Here is a 23,130-nt window from a genome sequence, read left to right on the forward strand (position 1 = left end):
CTATCCATGTTGTTGCAAAGGGTAGTAGCTTCTTCTTTCTCTCTGCTGCATAGAATTCCATTGTGTATATGTACCATAATTTTTTGATCCATTCATTTACTGACGGGCACCTAGGTTGCTTCCAACTCTTGGCTATTTTAAATTGTGTTGCTGTGAACATTGTGGTGCATAGGTTCTTTGAAATTGATGTTTTAGGATTCTTAGGATATAATCCTAGCAGTGGAATTGCTGAGTCAAAAGGCAGGTCGATTTTTATTTTTCTGAGAAAATTCCATACTGTTTTCCTTTTTTTTAAAGATTTTTATTTATTTATTTATTTTAGAGAGATGGGAAAGGGGGGGAGAAAGACAGAGAGTGAAACATCAGTGTGTGGTTGCTTCCAGCACACCCCATACTGGGAATATGGTCTGTAACCCAGGCATGTGCCCTGACTGGGAATGAAACCAGCGATGCTTTGGTTAACAGGCCTGCGCTCAATCCACTGAGCTACACCAGCCAGGACGACCTTTTTCTATTTTATTTTAGGTAGGTCAAAAATCAATGGGAGGCATTCCCTTATCTTAGTAGCAGGGATATTTCTTGTAGTGAAGGCACAGAGCAATTTATGGCTGCTTTAAAACTTAAAATTTAATTTGGATTAACTTAAATTATAATAAAGATTCACTTCTTGGTGTAAGTAGAATTTGCTTTTCACTTCAGAATATTAGTGATTTTTATTACTTATTATAATTTTGTATTTTGTAATTGATAGGAAAACAACACTGCTTAGGAGTCTAAACATTTGAGATGGAAAGATGTTGAACTGGGGTTAAAGAGATTTGGGACAAGTTATATCTCTGTACCCTACTTCTATTTTACATGTTGGAGATACAACAGATAAAATTATATTTTTGTGGAATTTATGCCCAATGATGGAGAAAACATAAAATTAATGAATACATAATTATAGATAATAGGTGCTATGAAAAAAATAAAGGAGGATAGTGGAATAAAGATTGACTGAAGGAGCCTGTTAAAGAAGGTGATGTTTGAGTTTCATTTTTTTGCATGTAGCTGTCCAGCTTTCCCAAACACCATTTGTTAAAGAGGCTATTTTCATTCCATTTTATGCTGCTGCCCACTTTGTTCAATATTAATTGACCGTAGAGACTTGGGTTTATTTCTGGGCTTTCTGTTTTGTTCCATTGGCCCATGTGTCTCTTCTTATGTCAGTACCAGACTGTTTTGATTACAGTGGCCTTGTAATACAGTTTGATATTGGGTATTGTGATCCTTCCTGCTTTGCTCTTCTTTCTCAGAGTTGCTGCAGCCATTCGGGGTCCTTTATGGTTCCATATAAATTTTTGAAGTGTTTGTTCTATAGCTGTGAAGTACTGTGCCATTGGTACTTTATTAGGTATTGTGTTGAATCTATAAATTGCTTTAATGGATCAAAAACTGTGGTACATATACACAATGGAATTCTATGCAGCCGAAAAAAAAGAAGGCTCTCCTACCCTTTGTAACAGCATGGATGGAACTGGAGAGCATTATGCTGAGTGAAATAAGCCAGGCGGTGAAAGACAAATACCATATGATCTCACCATTAACAGGAACCTAATCAACAAAATGAACAAGCAAGCAAAATATAACCAATGACACTGAAATTGAGAACAGGCTGACAGTGACCAGAGTGGGGAGAGGAGGGAATAATGGGGGAAAGGGGCGACGGGGTTTACAGGAACAATTCTAAAGGACACGTGGACAGTAACAAGGGGGGCAGCTGGAAACGGGAGGGAGGCGGAGAGGGCTGGGGTGGCAGGGAGGTATGGGGGCGAAAGGCAGAAAACTACTTGAGTAACAATTTTTAAAAAAGGTAATGTTTGGACTAACACAGAATGATGAAAAAGAGCTAACTTTTGGTCTAAGAATCAAATAATTAGAAATAGAAAATGTAGGCATTTCAGATAGATTATTTTTGTTGCCAATTTTAAGAAATGTTGTTTTCAGTTGAGGTAAGATTAAGATAGAATTGAAGTTCACACAAAAAGTCCCTTTCTGACACTGAAATAGAGAACCAGGGGGACAGTGACTAGAGGGGAGGGAATTTCAGGGGAAAAAGGGAAAGGATTTACAGGAACAAGTATAAAGGACACATGGACAACAACTAAGGGGGGTGGAAATGGGAGAGAGGTGGGGAGCACTGAGGGGTGGGCTGGGATGGGAGTAAAAAACAGAAAACTGTACTTGAACAATAATTAAATTTTAAAAAAGTCCCTTTCTGTTGAAGACACATAGTTGTAATACAGGAGATAAACTTAACAAATCATAGCTGTGATAAAACCAAAATAAACTTTTTTTGGAAGAGAAACAGCATAGGAACAAAAATCAGTGAGTGGGAGGAGACAGAAGCCATATATTGTGGTAAATAGTGATTTCTTAAGACATACAAAAGGCATAGGAAAAAATTGAATTCAGCAACATTTACAATTCTGATGCATTAAAATCCACCATAAATATGGAAAATTTTAAGGCTGGAGGAGTTATTTATAATAAGTAAAACTTAGAAAGGATTAATATGTAGAATATGTAAAGAACCCTCTACAGGTCAATTATAACAAGACAATACAATAGGGGAATAGCCATTAAGAATATAAATGTACAATTCTTGAAAAGAAAACCAAAACAACCAATAAACATAGGAAAATATATGCATACTCAGTCATTGAGGAAATGCAAATGAAAGGAACAGTAAGATACAGTCTCACCCATCATATTTACAAACATTTTAAAATCTCCATGCAGCAACAGGAACTGTTGTGCACTGTAGATGGGAATGTAAATTACTGTGGAGAGCAATTAGACCAAATGTAATGCAGCTGAAGATAGACCACTTAGAACTGTATAGATTTGTACAAGGAGACATGAAAAAATAGTTTTCGTTGATGCACTATTTTAGTGAGATGTTGGAAATTATGTAAATACCTCCCAATAGGGGAATGGAAAATAAAATTAGGGGGTGTCTTTCTGAAAGCTGCCTGAGTGTCCTCACAACGTGGTGGCTGGCTTACCCTATTGGGAGTGGTCAGAATGAGGGTGAAAGAGCATCAAAAGGAGGGAAGCTGCGTTTTTATAACTTAATGTCAGAAGTGACATATCCTGTGGGTCACATAGATCAACCCTAGTAGAGAGTATGGGATGGGACTCCATAAGGTTGTGGCTGTCAGGCAGTTGATTACTGCTGGGGTCCATCTTGGCATCTGACCACCACATAACAATAGTACAAGTTAGGAAAATCGCATGAAACAGATGTTTATATTAATGAGTAACTTAATATTAGTAGACACTTCAAACTTCCTCCTGTGCTACCTTTCAATCATAATCCTCTGCCTCCCCTTATGAATAGTCACTGTCTAGATATTTAGTTGTTTTAAGTGGCAAGGTTAAAAAGTAGTTGCTGTTACTTCATCATAGTGGGAAACAAGTCCATCTGCTCCATTTTAGTTCTTCTGATTTCTTTCCTCATAGAGGCACTTTAATGTCCTTTCTTCACATATATTTGTGAAAAAAAACACCGTTTGTGTCACCAATTTTTTCCTTCAGGAGTATCTGCAGTGGAAGGTTCAAAAAAAACTGGTGTGGAGAGACCAAGAACAACACTGATCATCTGTCCACTTTCTGTGTTAAGCAACTGGATTGTAAGTCTTCACAGCCTTTTAAAAATGCGAAATAATTTACATATGTCTTATATGATAAAAAGTTTCTGTTAAACTGTCATATATTGAGAGAAATATGTTTGGTCATCATTTTCTAATTTCAAATAATTGTTAGGTGACTTGGAGATACTGTGAAACAAAGCAATTAAAAAATTTTTTTAATCCTCACAGAGGATGTTTTTTTCATTACTTTGAGAGAGAATGAGAACAAAACATCAGTCAGTAATCTCTCGTATGCTCCCCAACTAGGGGCCGAACCCACAACCTGGGTATGTGCCCTGACCGGGAATTGAACCCATGCGACCTTTCGATCTATGGAGGTGCTCCAACCAACTGAGCTATCTGACCAAGGCTCAAAGCAATTTTTTTGAAGGTTTATAGTAGGAAAAAAATCATCAGTTGCTATAACAAGGTTTGTTCTTCTGCTTGTCATTTCTGTTCCCCAGATTTGGAAATGTGTATAATTTAATGCCACATTTATTGTTGGAACCTCTAAGAATTCCACTAACAACTTTTATAACAGCTTGTAACATTCAGTGAGTTCCTATGTGCTCAATTTTTCCCTAAATTCTTTTTATAGATTTTTTTCATTTACTCCTCACAACTACTCTCATTTTCCAGGTGCCCATATTGAATCACAGAGAAATTAAATAATTTGCATAAGGTCATCCAGCTAATGATGGAACAAGGACATGGTCTCCAACATTCTGACTCTAGAGCCTGTGCTTTTAAGGCCACCTGCCAGAAAATGTGTTTTGTTTTGTTTTTTCCCTCCCAGATTTCACTGGAATGGAACCTCTTTATGTGTTTATATGTAAGGAGCAGCTTGGTAATGTTTCCTTTCCAGTTTGAACTTCATGCTGCCTGTTATAATCAAATAGTGACTCTATTAGAAGCACTGTGAACACAAAGACCACTGGATGTGAACTTCCATTGTTGTCACCTCCAAGTTTATCTGCCTTTCTGCTAATCTTTCCTCCTCTAGTCTGAGTGGGGGAAGAGGTCCTACTCTTCGTGGGACCAGTGCCTTAGTCTACACATTAGATCCCATCTTTCGCAGCCTTTGCATTTTATTTGTTATTCTCCCCCTTGCCTTGTTATTCACCCTTTCCCCACTGGCTATTTCCTGAAATATACTCAGATCTTCTTCATTTCTAAATACTTTCTTGGGATTAGCTCACATTTAAATAGCTGCTCTGCTACTTTCTTTCACTACATACCTCTTGGGTTTTAATTTCCATTTAGTGCTTTTGCTTACTAACTTCTTCACTCATTGTAATCTCTTTTCTTCCACTAATTCTCTAAATTACATTAGGAAAGATTAGTAGTTTTTGTTTAATTGTCAACTTTCATGGTGTTAACTTCTTGACTTTTATGTAACCTGCTTTCTGACTTATCTTTTTATTGTTGTACTTTTTTTTTTTAATTAGACCTTCTCCTGATTAGGGTGCTGTTTTTCTTCTTGGGACCAGAATGAGTTTTAGTCTTTTCCTGCTCTCTTTTAATTCCAACAAAATGATGCTCTTTCTTTTGATGTGTGGTCCATCGTGGAAAAGGGAGTCTGTAGGTATTTGAATGGCAGTTTCAGGGTGAAGTTTAAAGTATTAATGGAGGTATAAACAACAGAACTGATCCTTTAAGAGCGTGGAGTGCAGATACATATTTTAAAAACTCTGTTTTATTAGAATTTTATATTTGGAAAACATCAAAAGATTCAGAAATGTAAACTTTAGAAAGGAAACCTTGGCAAAACCTAGCCTACTGAGTTGATGGAAAAACTGATTTTTGAAGGAATGAGGGATGGTTGGACGTGTAGGGATTTCTGGATAAGAGAATTTTATATCTCAAAGATCTTTTCTTTTTCTGGCCCCCAAGTAAATGACCTGGCACTCTAATGAGCAGGCCAGAACTACCCTGTTTCCACTTCTTTGTCTTCAAATATGGGCAAGAATTCAGTTAAAGGAGTAAGAGACCAATCTCCCTTTCATCACTTTCTAGATGTTAAGATCAGTAATTTATACTCCCAGTGTAAAATGAAATAATAATACCTATTTCATTCACCCATACATACACATGGGCATATAACCTAGCACAGTTAACTAGAAATTCAATATTTTAGTTATTTTTCTCCAGAAAATTTGTTTCTATTTCAGTTTAAACCTTTCACAAAGGTTTAAATGTTCTGTTCCATTGCATGGTAATTCCACGGATTCAGTTTTCTCACTGCATTCATTCCATTTTCCTTTTCCACCAGATTTCTTGATAACATGTTCTGCCTTTTCACCTTTACTCTTTCATGTTTAATCCTCTCTTCTCTTTTTGCCTTTACTGTTTCAGGTTTCATTCTCTTTTCAAGCCAAAAGTAGTAGGGTTTTTGCTCCCACTCTCTAAGAAACTTTCTGAAGGCCTTCAGTGACCTCACTGTTGCCAAATCTTGGGAGTTCTATTTTTCCTTCCCTCTGCCCCAAATTTGTTTCCATTTTACTGCTTTTTGTTGTATCTTATTTTGTATCTTTAAGGCATCCTTAAACCTTTTTTTAAAAGATTTTATTTTTTTATTTTTAGAGAAAGGAGAAGGGAGGAAGAAAGGGAGAGAAACATCAATGTGTGGTTGCCTCTGGTACACCCCCAGCTGGGGACCTGGAAGGCAACCCAGGCATTTGCCCCTGACTGGCCATTCTTAAAACCTTTTTGTCAAGACGGGTGAAATCTTTATAAATCCTTTTGTAAAGATGAACATAAATTAATAACTCTAAAATTTGCCTTTTATTTCTTCTTGAAACTTTGATATTCTTTGACCTGTCCCAAAATTTGGTTTTCTTTTCTCATCCTGCTGACCACCATTTTTCTTCACCTCTGTTTTTCTCCCACGGTTCCTATTTAGTCTGCTTTTTCTTCCCTCTTAAAGTGTAGTATTTTAAATATTATGAAAAATTTTTTTCTTTTATTAATTCTAGAGAGGGAGGGAGGGAGAGAATCATTGATGTGAGAGATAAACATGAGTAGGTTGCTTCTCGCATGTGCCCCATCTGGGGGCTGAACCTGCAACCTGGGGGCATGTCCCCTGACTGGAATCAAGCTGGTAACCTTTCAGTTCGAGGGAGGATGCCCAACCAACTGAGCCACACCCTGCAGGGCCATTATGAAAATTGTTAATGAGATGTTTATTTACTCAACAAGATTCAAGAATTTCAAAATTTGCTTTATGTCTTATATGTTTGACTAGGATATTTTGAATCATATCCCGGTCATCATATCTCCCAGTAGAAGTAGAACTTGCTTTTTAAATGTTGGTGTTCTCTAGGCTCTATTTTCTCATCATACCTGTTTTTCTTAGAAAGTCTTACTTCTATAGCTTCATGTACTGTGTCCTGAATACTTTAAAGTCCATATTTACACTTGCAATGTAGGCCAATATTTAAATTTTCCTAGTATACTTCTCTAGTCAGATATTCTGTAGTTATTCAAAATTTTAAATGTCTAAAATAATATATCATTCTCATCTTTATACCTTCTTTCTCTTTCATTTTAAATTTCCCTATAGCTTTAGGGAAATTTAGGGAAACACAGTTCTTTTAAACAGTCATTTTAAGTAACAGCAGCTTTGTCTTCTCTTTATGAAGATACTCCATATTTAATTAGTCTTCAAGTCCCGTAAGTTCCTTCTGAGTGTCTTTCTCTGACACATGCTCCTTCCATTCTGTTCTCATGCCATTTTGCTGCAGGGGAGTCCAGCCCGTGACCTGTGGGCTGCATGCGGCCCAGGATGGCTGTGAATGGGGCCCAACACAAAATCGTCAATTTACTTAAAACCTTTTTTTCACTCATTAGTTTTCATTAGTGTTTGTGTGTTTAATGTGTGGCCCAAGACAACTCTTCTTCCAGTGCAGCCCAGAGATACCAAAAGTTTGGACATCCCTGCAACCTTCATTGTCTCTTACCTAAATGGTTTCCCAGCTATTTCTTCTTGGCGTCTTCTGTCGTTATTCTAATCACAGTTGTTTTTTTTCTTGCTCAGACTCACCCACATGTATTCTTTTCATGTTAATTTAAAAAAAAAAACAAAACTCACGTTCTATAAACTGGTCATGTCCTCAAGGAGGGCAGGGACCAGTTCTTAACTTTCTTTTTAGCTTTGCTACCCTTTTGCTTAATATCTGCATGTAGTAGGCCTGTATTAATGAAAGTGGTTACTGTGCTTTGATCTTTGCTTTTATCTTGAAAATACTGGTTCTGTTATTTTGCTATTTAATTTTGATACTGTTAAGTCTAATGAGTAGCTGCAAGCTTTAAAGATCCTGTGTGTTAAAATGCTAAATTTTTAAAAAATGAATTACTGTTTTAAAGAAGCAGTGTTGTTTTTTCCTGTTAAAAATGAGGTGGCTGCTCATTGGTGGGCCTGGGCAAAATTTATATAATGTTTACTATTATAGTAGACTTGCCAGTTTTCCTGATGATGAAATAATAGTATGATTGTTGCTATTGCAGTTTATGTTGCAGGAAATGTGCTTTTATGTAATCAGAAGTGGTGTGATTTGTGACACTACAGCCAGGGCAGTACTTGTTATATACATATTAAATCTGACACTAATCTGCTTACTATTCAAAATATTTCCAATTTTGTTTTTAGGACCAGTTTGGACAACATATAAAGTCAGATGTTCACTTGAATTTTTATGTTTACTATGGTCCCGATCGTATTAGAGACCCTGCTTTGCTTTCAAAACAGGATATTGTTTTGACTACATACAATATTTTAACTCATGACTATGGAGTAAGTATGCTGATACTCAGAGATTTTCAGTTTAATTTAAAAAACCATGCTTCCGTTTTCTAAAGTGTTCTAAAATTTAGGCTTTATATTCTTCCTTTTTTCTTTCTAAATATTTAAGAATATATAGGAAATTGTGTTTTAATATTTTGCAAAAAAAAGGTTGGACTTTCTTTAGATAATGTGGTAATACTTTATATTTAGAACACTGGAATTTAAAATTCTAAATTTGAATTTTAACTAAGTATGTATAAAAATTTGTAAATGAATTCTGTGTTTTCAATATTGTACAATATTGTTTTCTATCACAGTGATTTGACTGATTGTCTCAGTTTAAAAATAAGCTTATTTGTAGCTGAAATTCATCAGTTTCCCAATTTATTTTAGAAGTCAATTGTTGTTTGTGTATAATCCTAGTTAAGTTAAAATGTTTTTTCAAAATACCTTATTGCCAAAATTTCAGTTTTCTGATCAGAACATTTACTTCTACATAAAGGAAGGTAGTTATGTATATTCAAATAGTCTTTATAACTGATCATTTTTACATTATCACTGTGTTTTAGTCTGAGGCAGAGTAGCTCAGTGCATTGAAGCAAAGTCACAGCAGAGAGCTAGACTACCTGAGTTCAGTGCCAGCTCTGCCACTTCCTAGCTGTTGGTTTGAGCAAAATACTTTATACTTTGGATCCTCAGTTTTCTCATCAGTAAAAAAAAGGAGTAATAATACTTCATAAGCTTGTGAACATTCAATAATTTAATGTATGTAGTGCGTAAAGCAGTACCAACCGTGTATAAGTTGATATTGAGAATAATAACTCATATTACTTATCAGATTACATAAAATACTATTTTACTTTTCTTTGTTTTTAATGCATATGAAACATTTATTTCAGATGAAAGGTGATAGTCCATTACATAGCATAAGGTGGCTGAGAGTGATCCTGGATGAAGGACATGCTATCCGGAATCCAAATGCCCAGCAGACTAAAGCTGTACTTTATTTAGAAGCAGAAAGAAGATGGGTATTGACAGGTAACGATAACATTGTACTTTAAAAACATTAATTCCCAAGTATGTATCATTAAGTAAGTTAAGTAACTTTGTAAACTTCAAGTGGACATAAAGACTGTTCCAAAATTAATGATGGGAGCCATTTAATAAAAGATTTTTACTTGTTTATAACATTTCCATGATATAGCAGTATTTAAATTCCAGTTAATTTGTGGGACAACTGCTGGTCTTATTATTGAACCTTGGAGATTCATAAGACTCTTTAATCCTTCAATCAGAATCTTGATTTCTCTACTTCCCATCTTGGTGGAGTCTGTTTGCTTTTCCCAAGGATGAGGAAGAGAGTATAAATTCAAACTAGTTTAGTCCCATCTTTAATCCTGCTGATGCTGTTGATTTAGAAGTCAAATAAGCAAATGTTGTTGATAAGAAAAAAGTTGAGTTTACTGGTCTGTAGTCTTTTTCTTTCTTACTATTGCAAGTGAGAGCTAAAAATTAGAGTAAAACTATATTTTGAGATTGTGTGTATGTCTAACAAGGGATTATAGTCACAGCTTGCTAATGGGTGTGCCTGGTACAGAATGCCCATTTTCAGCTGCTTCCTTGATTCAGTTAGATGGCTTTACTGATTGGATAGTCTTGCTATAGAATTGTAACAGTTTCCTGTTATTTTTTAGGTACTCCAATTCAGAATTCTTTAAAGGACTTGTGGTCTCTTCTTTCCTTTTTAAAACTGAAACCATTTCTTGATAGAGAGTGGTGGCATAGAACAATCCAGCGCCCTGTCACAATGGGAGATGAGGGAGGACTTAGGTAAGTAATTTCATGCTAACAGATTAATATTAGCTACAGAGAACTGTTAGCAGCTTGAACCAGTTTGCACTTTTATTATTACTTCAATTTGGCTATTGACTTCCTCTCCAAAACGTGTTTACAGTTTCATGCCTTTGGCTCGCAGAACCTAGTGATTCTTGTTTGGGAGAACTACCTCTAAAATACAAACCCTCCCTTCCCATGATTTTAGTCAAACAGAAAGAAAAGGCAGAGCTTTATGGTCTTTGTATGTTGCTATTACCCCTGAGACCACCATTAATAGATGAAGTAGTGACAGGAAAAACTTTATATGCTCTGAGGTCCAACATGCACCAAAGTTTTATAACGTACCTTGTATAGCTTTATATAATGACAGCTGAATGATGGAATGATGTGTAGCGCCATCAACGAGTTTTATAAGAGAACATTTTTTTCTGGTGGAGACAGATAAAAGTTGAGAACATAAAATTCAACTTGGTTATAGCCATTTTGCAAGGTACCAGACTAATGTATTTGAAGTTTTTTGCCTAGATTAATTGGTTGTGAAACAGAGGGCTTGGGTTTCATTAGCAAAGTGAAATTGTCTAAAAAGATAGCAGCTAGTGTTATAAAAGAAAATGAAATAGAGTAGAAAATTTAAGGAAAAACCATATTGCGTCACACATGGAATTTGAGAAATGTTTGTATCTGTTGTGTTTGCATATTATACTGTGTATATGTTTGCTGCATGGAGTGAAGTGTGTTTCTACTGTGCATTTTAGCGAAAGGGGTTCAAAACTCACCTGATTTGTAATATCGTCTACTTGATTCCTTAGAAAGGCTATTTAAATTCTAATTTAAGAAAATGTATTTCTGTTTCAATGTTAGGTAAAACCTTTTCTTAAACAGTTGATATGCATGCATTTATTCTGATACCGAGAAGGGAAAGTGTAGAATTATAGAACTTAGAAGGTATTTATCCCTCTTTTGGATTACCACATCGTGTTTTTAATTTTTTTCATTACCTTACAAAAAATTACTTATGTACCTTGGTTTTCATATTACTAAAAAGACTTTTGAAGGTAAGATCTTACTCATTTATATTTTTTATGATATTTAATATAACTTACTTAATGGGTGCTTATTAACAATTTGAGTATTGAGTATGGTAATACAGCTAAAGACTCAAGAAATAAAAAGGTTAGGGATTAGAACAAAATGGGAGAAGAATGTAAAGATTAAACTGTGACAGGTATTGAAGTGAGGGCAAATTTCAGTGCATTTGTTGCTGTAATTTTCGATTTGTAGAGTATGTCTGTGATTATCAGATTGGATAAAAGCCCAAATAAGAGTTTTTTTAAAGATCCTTTTTTAAGTTTATAAAATGCTGATAGCTTAAAATGTTCATTTTTGTTCTCTTTGAATCAACTTATATCGGAATAAAAGGTTATGTGATTTTTGTTGTTCTTGTGTTATTTTCTAGGCGTTTACAATCCCTAGTTAAAAATATTACACTTAGAAGAACGAAGACAAGCAAAATTAAAGGAAAACCTGTTTTGGAGTTACCAGAACGTAAAGTATTTATTCAGCATATTACACTTTCAGATGAAGAGAGAAAGATTTATCAGACTGTGAAAAATGAAGGCAGAGATACTATTGGAAGGTATGAAGAAAGAAAGCCATTTTAGAAAGTAATTTTTTATTGTTTCCTGTTTAAGTCAGTGACGTTTTAACATATGTTGGCAATAAATTGCAAAGTATACTGAAAGATTATTTACTTCTTTAACTACACTTAAACTACTTTTTATGAATTAATAGTTGAAGTGAATGAATATTATAATTCATCAGGTAAGTAATTTCTTAAGTTAGGAAAAAAATTAAAGTTTACATGAAAAGTCAAGTTCTGAATTGCTTCCTTGCTTCTATTCAGTGTCATGGGAGTAGATAAAAACATTTATATGTGTTTGTAAAAATATATACATGTATATATATGTAACCTATTAAGGACCAAACTTGGAGGACTGTCCACATTCAAGAAATAAGAAAATAAAGAAAAGGTACTTGTAGGAGATTCTATCAAGGAGGGAAGTATGAAGAAAGAGAAAACTGTTACAGAATTTCAGGAAAGACAGCACAATCAAGAAAAAGGCAGTAGTCAGTAGCGCTGTAGAGTACAGACATTTAGAAAAGGCTGTTTAATTTCGTGATTCAGAAATTATTGGTGTAGACACTTACAACAGTTTCACCAGAATAATCAGTATAATCAGTTAAGTAGCCATATCGTAGGACTAAGGGGATTGCAAAGAAGTAGCAGCTGTGTAGTAGACAGTTTTACACAGTTTGTAAGAGGAAGAAAAAAGGGAGACTGATAGTAGGATTGATAGTTGGTCTCTGGATCAATTATTTAATGGTTTTATTTGGGTAACTGTCTTGAGAGGATCAGTTGTTGATAGTTGTGAGTTGTCGTTTTACTGTTCATAATTTTGGTTTTCTTCTTTTTCTTAAATAAGTCCCTTTATTTTTTTTATTGTTGTTCAAGTACAGTTGTCTGCCTTTTCCCCCCACCCCTTCCCACAACACCAGCTCTCCCTGCCTGCCTCCCCAATCCCCCACCTTGCTATTGTCCATATGTTCTTTATAATTGTTCCTATATACCCTTAACCCTTTTCCGCCATTATCCCCTCCCCTCTTCCCTTAACATTTCATATAATAAGGGCTTGGTGATGATGTACTCCTTTAACTTGTCCTTATCTGGGAAGCACTTGATCTACTCTTCCATTTTAAATGATAGCTTTACTGGATAGAGTAATCTTGGATGTAGGTCCTTGCCTTTCAAGACTTTGAATACTTCTTTCCAGCCCCTTCTTGCCTGTAAGGTTTCTTTTGAGAAATCAGCTGACAGCCTTATGAGAACTCCTTTGTAAGTAACTCTCTTCTCTTGCTGCTTTTAAGATTCTCTCTTTATCTTTAACCTTTGGGATTTTAATTATGATATGTCTTGGTGTGCTCCTCCGGGGTCCAACTTGTTTGGGACTCTCTGAATTCCCTGGACTTGTATGTCTATTTTCTTTGCCAAGTTGGGGGAGTTTTCTTTCATTATTTTTGCAAATAAGTTTTTGATTTCTTGGTCTTCCTCTTCTCTTTCTGGCACCCCTATGATTCTGATGTTGGAGCTTTTAAAGTTGTCTGAGAGGTTCCTGAGCTCTCCTCATTTTTTAAAAATTCTTGTTTCATCTTTCTGTTCCAGTTGAGTGTTTATATCTTCCTTTTGTTCCAAATACATTGATTTGAGTCCTGGTTTCCTTCCCTTCACTGTTGGTTCCCTGTATTTATTTCTTTATTTCACTTTGTATAGCCTTTACTTTTTCCTTTATTTTGTGGCCATACTCAATCAATTCTGTGAGCATCCTGATTACCAGTGTTTTGAACTCTGCATCTGATAGGTTGGCTATCTCCTCTTTGCTTAGTTTTTTTTCTGGAGTTTTGATCTGTTCTTTCATTTGCCCATATTTCTTCTGTTGCCTCAATTTGTCAGCTCACCAGTCTGGATGAATGTTTCTTTTTTAACTCCTTGGTTGTTGGACCATGTTCGATTTTCTGGCAGTTCTGGTTGTTTTTTGTTTTATAGGTTAGTTGTTATCCTTCTTTTGGTTGTGCAAGGAGGTGAAGCGTTTCTACCTATGCCTCCATCTTGGCCAGAATAACAACAGTCCAATAAACTGTGTATTATTACTGTTATACTATTGTTACAGCTAAGGAACTTCAATAAAGAGGTTAAGAAACCTGCCCAAGTTTTCATAGTTAAATTGGCAGAGTCAGAGTTTTTTTTTTTTTAAGGGATGAAAGGTTTTTTTTTTTTTTACCCCACTCATGTTCGTAGTTATTTTTCTTTTCTTTCTTTTTTTTTTTTTGTGTGTGTGTAAAGATTTTATTTATTTTTAGAGAGAGGGGAAGGGAGGGAGAAAGAGAGGGAAAGAAACATCATTGTGTGCTTGCCTCTCAAGTGCCCCCTATTGGGGACCTGGCCCACAATCCAGGCACATGCCCTGACTGGGAATCAAACTGCTGACCCTTTGGTTCACAGGCCAGCACTCAATCAACTGAGTCACAACAGCCAGGGCCAGAATTAGGTTTTGAACTCAAGACAGTCTAGCTTTATAGACTCTGTGCTTTACTTATTAGGCTAAATTTCTTTTATTGTCTCACCAGTTAAATACCAGGTTAGCTTAGTATATAAATTTTGGATTACTCATTCTTCCTTCAGAGCTCATATTGTCATTGGTATACTGTATGTTATATTGAATGCTTATATGGAAAACTTTTTAATTTTATTTTTCTTTAAAATCCAGCAATTTGACCAGGACCCTTCTTGACCTTTTTTCTTCCTGGAATATATACTATTTAAATCTGTGTATTCCAGGCTATGAAAGTTCTTTAAATATTGGTTTCTGTTTTATTATTACATTTCTGTGTATTTTGGATTTTTTGTAGCTGTCATGTTGTTATAATTCTTTACAACAAACAGTTCTTTGACCCTTCTGTTTAATTTTCCTTTCCTCAATCCTGTTTTCCACATTGTTTTCTGTGTTTTTATCAGTGGCTAGACTCTTTTTAAGTGCTGCATTGTACTTCTCTGATGGTTCATTTTTTTTCTTTCCCATTTGAGCTGTACTAGTTCTTTAGTTCATTGCTTTGCCCTACCTTTTCAAAGCACTTTGTCTCTCCCTTCAGATACCATTTTTAAAAAAACATTTTAGGAATTATTTTATTGAGTGGTGTTATATCATAGCAGTATTCTTGGTTACAATTTTTATTTGCTCTGTCAACATTTTTCTGGTGAGTTTTCTTTCACTGCTATTTGTTCCCTCTCTTACTCTTTGCTAATTGTGACTTATGTATGAATGTCTTGATTTTTTCTGGACTAGCTCTTTGCAGGAGATTCACATAAGGGAAGGTGGGGTCCTAGCTGTGCTCCAGACTAGAAGGAAGTGTCCCTATTTATGACTGAGGGTTACATGTCAGTTCTTTTAGGTTTTACCTGTGCTCACATAGCAGATCAGAGGCTTTAAGATTCCTTACAGTGTGGAATGCTGTGCTCATAGTCTTTTCTGAAAATACAGTAGGTCTGTATGTTTCTTTATTCAGTTTACCTTCCCTCCTCCTTAGAATAAAACTTGTCCAGGGAAATTCAAGCCACTAGTCATGCACCCTGTTTTTGTTTTTGCATTTGAGAGAAGTTGATTTTCACCTCAGGGCATGTAGTCTGTTTTGAAGACTTGTGCCCTAGAAGGTCTGTTTGAGATCTGCAGTCCTGTCTTTCCACGTCTTCCTGTCCGACTTATTCTGCAGTTGGCAGCCATGTCTCATATATTTTACTTCGTTACAAATCTCTCCTGGTTTCATTAAAAATAGTTTGCTTTTCTGTTTTTTATTCTTGTTTTAATGTGATTTCCAGAGAAGACAAGAACAATGCCGTTTTCACTCCATTGTTTTAGAATAGGAAGGACTGTAATATTTCACACTTTTACCCGTAGGTATTTTAGTGAAGGGACCGTCCTCGCGCACTATGCAGATGTCCTGAGTCTCCTCCTCCGCTTGCGGCAGATCTGCTGTCATACCCACCTTCTTACCAATGCAGCGTCTTCCAGTGTTCCCTCAGGTAGGCAAATAGGACTGGTTTACACCATTGCGATTTTTAGAGATACTTAAATTAGAAGGAGAAAATTTTCATATCAGTTAAATTTAGTTTATTTGTAAAATTAGACATTTTTTTAGTATACGACTGAACTGGGAATATACCTGAAAATCTCAGATGGGTGAAATGATTGTGTGGTGGAAGTATTTGCAACTTGTGTTATAATATGTTTCTGTGAACGGTGTATTATGTGGGTTGGCTACCATTTTAGCTACTGAGTATTCCTTAGAATTTCAAATTTGAATCATGCTTGTTGCCTATAATAGAAAAAGACTAAAACTACCAAAACAAAACTTTTTTCTGTATAAGGAAGATTAACTTGTCATATTACAAATTTTCTTCTGAAATTAATTTTTCAGCGTTTTCTCTAGGAAATGACACACCCGAAGAACTACGAAAGAAGTTAATACGGAAGATGAAGTTAATTCTGAGCTCAGGTTCCGATGAGGAATGTGCAATTTGCTTGGATTCGTTAACGGTTCCTGTCATAACACATTGTGCACATGTCTTCTGTAAACCTTGTATTTGCCAAGTCATTCAGAATGAGCAGGTTAGTTTTAATGGTTAGTACAAATCGGGTGTTTGATGGAGCGGTGCACCTGTTTTGAGTGTAACAAAAACTCAAGTCCAAAAGACTATTAAGTTTTGTGCTTAGATTTACTAGTGTACCTTTCATTGTTCATTATATCATTTTTAATAGGTGATGTATTTCTTATAATTAAGCACTTTTAACATAAAAATACATTATATTTTTGGTAGCATGTTTCACAATCAGTATTTTAGTTCTAATTGTTTATACAGTTGCTGTCCAGCAAATAGACCGATAATGTGAGATGCAAAGGTAATTTTTTTAGTAGAAATAGATGAAGTTAACTCTTACAATATATTTTTATTTACCCAGTATATCGGAAATATGAAAATCATTAATGATATACTTTCTATGACATTTTTAACTTAAAACTTAAGTTCAAAATCCCTTGGTATTCTATATGTTTATAGCACATCTACATTTGGCATTGCCATATTTCAAAGGCTTAATTGCTGCATGTGGCTATTGGCTATGGTATCAGTTAAGGTAGATCTAGATTCTTATGTACAGTAGAATGTTTTAAAGTGAAATAATCCTATAAGCAGTCCTTCCACTGAGGTAGAATTTTTAAAAAACATTTTATATGTAATATACATATACAAAAAATGTAGAAGCCATGATCGTACTGCTCTGTGAGTTACGAAGTAAACACACCAAGTCAAGACTACCTAGGTCTCTGTGTTCTCCAGTCATTCACCCTCTCTCTCCCTTTAAAGGTAACCCCACTGTGCTGACTTCTAACGCTGTTTTAGTTTCAGAATTTTTTTATTAATTAGCAGGTCTTGGTACAAATGGACACAACAGATACTGCTTTGGGTGAACCCGATAGGATCTAACTGATCTTGACTGGCTTTACAAGCCATTAAGAAGGAATTTTTTTTCCTTCAGATGGTTTCAACTAGTGTGCTATATTGTTGTAGTTAGGTTCAAGAAACTGTTCATGGTTTCTTTACTTGTCTGCAGAGAGTGAAACATTTATTGTTTCAAGTTCTTGGTGCTAGTCAAGATCACATATTTCTGTTCTCTTTTTTACCCATCCCACTTACCACATTAGAACATTATGTCTGCCTGGAGTTCAGCATGTACAGATTTGTCTCAAATGGATGAAGCTAATAAAAGGTTTTATAGAATTGTAGCTAGTAAATATACAGAATTTACAATGCTTTTTAGAAAATTTAGGTTAATTTTTATTTCCATTCCTCTGATAAGTATCACTCATACTTTGTTCTGTCTTATGTAGCCACATGCTAAATGCCCTTTATGCAGAAATGATATACATGGAGACAATTTATTAGAATGTCCTCCAGAAGAATTGGCATGTGACACTGAGAAAAAGTCTAACATGGAATGGACATCTAGTTCAAAGGTAAGATATTAGAGTAATTGTGTTATGTTTATATAAAGAAATACTATGTATAGAAATAATTATGCTTTTCATTTTGTCATTTGAATATTATTTTTTCTTGATTATTGACTTTGTTATTTCTAGTGGTGACATTCAGAGGAAAGAGAAAGGTTTCTGATTATGATAGTATTTATTCAGTTTTAATTTTAAAAATTGGTGGTCTCTTACTTTTGCATTTTAGGGAAATAACATGACAAGACTTTTCTCTCCATCATAAATTTTGGGTGTACTTTGCCAGTTCAAAATGGAACCTAATGGGTGTCCTGATTTTTTTCAGATCAATGCCCTAATGCATGCATTGATTGACTTAAGAAAGAAGAACCCCAACATAAAAAGTTTAGTTGTTTCTCAGTTTACAGCGTTTCTGTCTTTAATAGAAACACCACTCAGGTAAGTTGAACAGTGTTTCTCAATTTCAGTAAATGGATTTTTATATGTGTTTTGATTTGGATAGCAAAAACTATTTATGGATTATCAGTTTTATTTATTTCATCTATCTAAAATAATATTCAGTCAAAATAAAGGATATTTTCTGGGAGCATGGGATTTTAAAGATTAAGTCTGAATTTATTGCAAAAAATGACCACAGAAATTTTAGGTTAATTTATATTTCTAATTTTTTCTAGATTTCTAATTTTCTATATACTTACAATTTATATTAGATTAAACTTATATTTATATATACAGTTCTGAGCCTGACATTGTAGTATATGGTTAGTAAATATTTGTAAAAATAAATGAGTGAGAGAATTGGTTGAATAAAGCCACTGTAGTTACTTTACATGATTTTATAGTATAGGAAGTGTTATTTGTCTTTTTTGTCCCCTTCATCAGAGCCTCTGGATTTGTGTTTACTCGTTTGGATGGTTCAATGGCCCAAAAGAAAAGAGTTGAATCGATTCAGTGTTTTCAAAACACTGAAGCTGGATCTCCAACAATAATGCTCCTGTCCTTAAAAGCTGGTGGAGTCGGATTGAACCTTTCTGCAGCTTCTCGGGTGTTTTTAATGGACCCAGTAAGTAATTTTGTAGACTTTCTAGTAGTTATTACTTCTAAAAATATAAGGAAGAAACACTACATGGTAAACACCTGCATAGTTTTAAGTGCTTTACATATATCAATCAAATGAAATTCTCACATCACTCACTATGAGGTAGATCTTGTTATTATCCCTATTTTTCAGGTTAGGAACCTGAAGCATAGAGAAGTAGAATAACTTGCCCAACATCAGACATCTAGTAATATACAAACCAGTGTCAGGGGCCATGTTCTTAAGAACTGTACATTTCTATTTATCTTCTATATACAGAATAAGTTTCTATTACCTGTAATATTTTAAGAGTAGTGGTTTCATGCATTTATCCAACATATAATGAGATCCTGTGTTATGTCAGGGACTCTAATAGGCACTGGGAATCTGGTTATAAACAAGATAAATGAAGTAGCTACTGTCATGGTGCTAATGGTCTTAAGCTTCAGTGTGCAAAAGAATTAGGTAAGATGTAATTTCTGATCTCTAGCATAAGAGATCCAGGAAGCTATATTTTACACAGACCATGGGTTGTTCAGGTGCAAGTGGTCCAGCCTCACAATTTAGAAACAATACCATTAATGGAATGTTTTGGGTAAATTTTTTTGTCTAACACAGTGCAATCACTCATGGTTGTGTGGTAGAGGCCTAGGGGCAGAGTGGGAGCTAAAATTTACTCTCAACTTCACTCACCAAACTGTGTGACATAAGCTACATGCACATAGGAGTGCCTTTTCCTAGCTGCACAAAGGGGCCGTTTGGGCTGGAGGCACTCTAGACTAACTTGGGTTCATAGCACCGCTTAGGCTAAAGGCAATTCCACAGTATACATGCTCACTCAGTGGTGTCTACCACCCCCACTGACTAGTACAGAGAAGTTGTCATTGTTTATGCATGTGCATTCCAGTCCACTCTCCTTGGCTGCCAGGTTACATCGATGTCATGCAAACCATTTTTGTTATAGTAACAGTGGCTTGACTTTTTCTGGACAGACCTTGCATTAATTAACCTAATGAAAATTCTGGAGGCTGAATTTTGGAACTAATTCCCAAAGTATTTTATTCTTTGGTTATAATCTTAGTCCTTGATAAGGAAGTGGCAATTAATACCAAAGAGTAATTTAATTAGTATTATAGTTTGTCAGAGACTAAACTCTTTAGCAGTTATAGTTTAAAAAAAAACTTATAGAATCTTTTAGCAGTTTCACAGTGAGTTGATTGAACATTTCAAGCTTTCAAATGTTTTCTAACTTTAAAATAAAAGCCAGATCTCCCCCCCTCCCCGCCCCGCCAAAATAAGATTCAGTCAGAAGAATTTGCTCATGAAAATCTTTTACCTTGTTGTATAAGATTTAAGGTTTATTTTGATGTTCGATTATGTGCTTTCAGTAAAGCTAATTGCTTCATTGCTCATGGGACAATGGGAGCTATCAGTTTTATACTATCACAAGGTAAATTGGATTCCTGGTTGTCATACCAGACTAGGTTTCTAGGCAAAATACAGACAATGGAAAGGAACATTTTACCTAGGCTCTTGGTATAATGGTTTCAAAATGTGTCCATTTATGAAATAGGAAATATGATTCTCAGTTTTAGAAAATCATAAGCTGAATTATGTCCTTAAATCTAACTTCTATACCAAAAACAAACCAAAACTCAAATTACAGCAAGTTAATAGTAAAACCTTTCCCCTTGATCTCAAAGGGACTTTAAAAAGAAGAAAATAACACAATAAGTATAAATCATACTATAAACTTATCATCTGGTTATGGATTGATAATTTGTTTCTGTTTTCATGTTGCACTTTACTGTTCCTTTTCCCCAAAACACCCCCCTTTGCAGTTGTCTAGTATCACCCCATAGGTTAACATTTAATGATCATTACCCTGAAGGTTCATGATCCTGTTTCAAAACCACTTGACTCCTATCATCTAGACTGAAGAATTTGGTATCTATCTTATTTATTCTTCCCTTCTGATTGATTCATTGTTTTATTCACTGTAAGACAGTTTTTGTGATAATGCCAATGTTAGTTAATGTTTCTTTTTTAGTTCAGTTTTGAAGTTAAACTGATTCAAATATAGATACAGAAAATTGTATGAACGAAGTCTTAAATAATTTTTAGGACTTTAATTACTCCTAGAAAAATTTTTTATACTTTTACTAAATAAATAGAGGAAAGTAAAAAAAAAAAAGAATAAAAAGGAAGAACCAACGACCAGCAAAAGGAGAAAAACCTTTTTATAAATGGACCCAATTACATATTTTCTGATATGTAATTAAGTTACTAACGAGAATATATAAACTTTTTTCCCTGTTAAGCACACATAGATCAACTTTAAAATGGGGAAAAAAGCAGGACGCTATTATGCGATTAATCAACAATCATTTATAGTGTGTGCTTTCTATGTATCAGGCCCTGTTTTAGTTAAGGGAGTAAAATGATGGGGGCGAGTACCTGCCTGTCATAGTAGTGACTGGGAGTCTAGGGGGAGTGTGGGTCTTTTATCCCAGAGCATTTATAATGTCAGTATCTGAATTCAGCCAGAAAAAGTTCCAGTCAATAAAAGGTGTATGAATACTGAAATGAGAGAACTTGTGCAGATCAGGGTAGTGATAAAGCACCTCCTGTTCTGTTTGCCAGGCCTGGAACCCAGCTGCTGAAGATCAGTGCTTCGACAGGTGCCATAGGCTTGGCCAGAAGCAGGAAGTGATCATCACAAAAGTGAGTTTTTAAGTCTTATATTTTATTTCTTTTTTAATTTTCTTTAGTGTACTGAGTCAATTTTATTGTGGAGACAGCTTTGAAGCTAGAAATGCCAACATCTCTAAGATCATTTCAAACATTTTAACCAAGATATCTTTAATACCAAGAATATAGAATAGTAAATGTAAGACCACTTTATACCACCTCCTTCACTTTACACATGAGGAAACATTCAGAGAGGTTAAGGGCCCAGGCCAGAGATCTCCGGCTAAATAGGGGCTAAAATAACATTAGAATTAGGTCTTCTGAGTCACTTTCCAGGGCTTTTCAACACCACACTGAAGATTTCCTACGGATTTATGAACCTTTAACAAATAGGAAACCAGAGTTATTATATAGGGAAAAATAAACAAGCATGTGTTATCTCCAACACAACAAAGACCAGGCAGTGATGTGGCTTGCTTAGACCAGGCTGACTAATCTTTTTTTAAATATATTTTATTGATTATGCTATTACAGTTGTCCCATTTCCTCCCCTTTATTCCCCTCTGCCCTGTACACCACCACCCAACCACATTCCCCCTCTTTAGTTCATGTCCATGGGTCATACCTATAAGTTCTTTGGCTTCTACATTTCCCATACTATTCTTAACCTCCCCCTGTCTATTTTCTATCTACCATTTATGCTCTGTACCTTCTTCCCCTCTCTCCCCCTCCCACTTCCCTGCTGATAACCCTCCATGTGATCTCCATTTCTGTGGTTCTATTCCTGTTCTAGTTGTTTGCTTTTCCTGTTCTAGTTGTTTGCTTAGTTTGTTTTTGTTTTAGGTTTGATTGTTAATAACTGAATTTGTTCTCATTTTACTGTTCATATTTTGTATCTTCTTTCTCTTAGATAAATCCCTTTAACATTTTGTATAATAAGGGCTTCCCTTTAACATTTCATATAATAAGGGCTTGATGATGATGAACTCCTTTAACTTGACCTTATCTGAGAAGCACTTTATCTGCCCTTCTAAATGTAAACTTTGCTGGACAGAGTAATCTTGGATGTAGGTCCTTGCCTTTCATGATTTGGAATACTTCTTTCCAGCCCCTTCTTGCCTGAAGGTCTCTTTTGAGAAATCAGCTGACAGTCTGATGGGCACTCCTTTGTAGGTAACTGTCTCCTTTTCTCTTGCTGCTTCTAGGATTCTCTCCTTCATTTTAATCTTGGCTAATGTAATGATGATGTGCCTTGGTGTGTTCTTTCTTGGGTCCAACTTCTTTGGGACTCTCTGAGCTTCCTGGACTTCCTGGAAGTCTCTTTCCTTTGCCAATTCTAAAGGAGAATTGGAGAAATTCTCCTTTATTATTTGTTCAAATAAGTTTTCCACTCATGGGTGTTCCTCTTCCCCTTCTGGTACCCCTATATTTTGGATGTTGGAACGTTTAAA

General features: G+C 35.2%; 1 protein-coding gene across 4 annotated transcripts in view; it reads left to right on the plus strand.

Moving 5' to 3' along the window:
* Positions 1 to 23,130, plus strand: part of HLTF (helicase like transcription factor) — a 60,469-nt gene that overhangs the window by 31,504 nt on the left and 5,835 nt on the right. For 2 of the 4 annotated variants that reach the window (XM_053667260.1, XM_053667261.1), the window contains exons 14-24: positions 3,583 to 3,677; positions 8,326 to 8,469; positions 9,360 to 9,498; positions 10,155 to 10,290; positions 11,753 to 11,932; positions 15,804 to 15,928; positions 16,324 to 16,514; positions 17,794 to 17,919; positions 18,236 to 18,348; positions 18,793 to 18,973; positions 21,632 to 21,712. In XM_053667260.1, coding sequence (XP_053523235.1) covers positions 3,583 to 3,677; positions 8,326 to 8,469; positions 9,360 to 9,498; positions 10,155 to 10,290; positions 11,753 to 11,932; positions 15,804 to 15,928; positions 16,324 to 16,514; positions 17,794 to 17,919; positions 18,236 to 18,348; positions 18,793 to 18,973; positions 21,632 to 21,712 — 1,511 coding nt within the window. The remainder of the gene's footprint in view (positions 1 to 3,582; positions 3,678 to 8,325; positions 8,470 to 9,359; positions 9,499 to 10,154; positions 10,291 to 11,752; positions 11,933 to 15,803; positions 15,929 to 16,323; positions 16,515 to 17,793; positions 17,920 to 18,235; positions 18,349 to 18,792; positions 18,974 to 21,631; positions 21,713 to 23,130) is intronic. The other 2 variants (XM_037154292.2, XM_053667262.1) reach the window with 1 other exon arrangement.

Source organism: Artibeus jamaicensis, unplaced genomic scaffold (assembly GCF_021234435.1).
Source record: "Artibeus jamaicensis isolate MK-2021 breed Jamaican fruit bat unplaced genomic scaffold, CSHL_Jam_final contig_466, whole genome shotgun sequence".
NCBI lineage: Eukaryota > Metazoa > Chordata > Mammalia > Chiroptera > Phyllostomidae > Artibeus > Artibeus jamaicensis.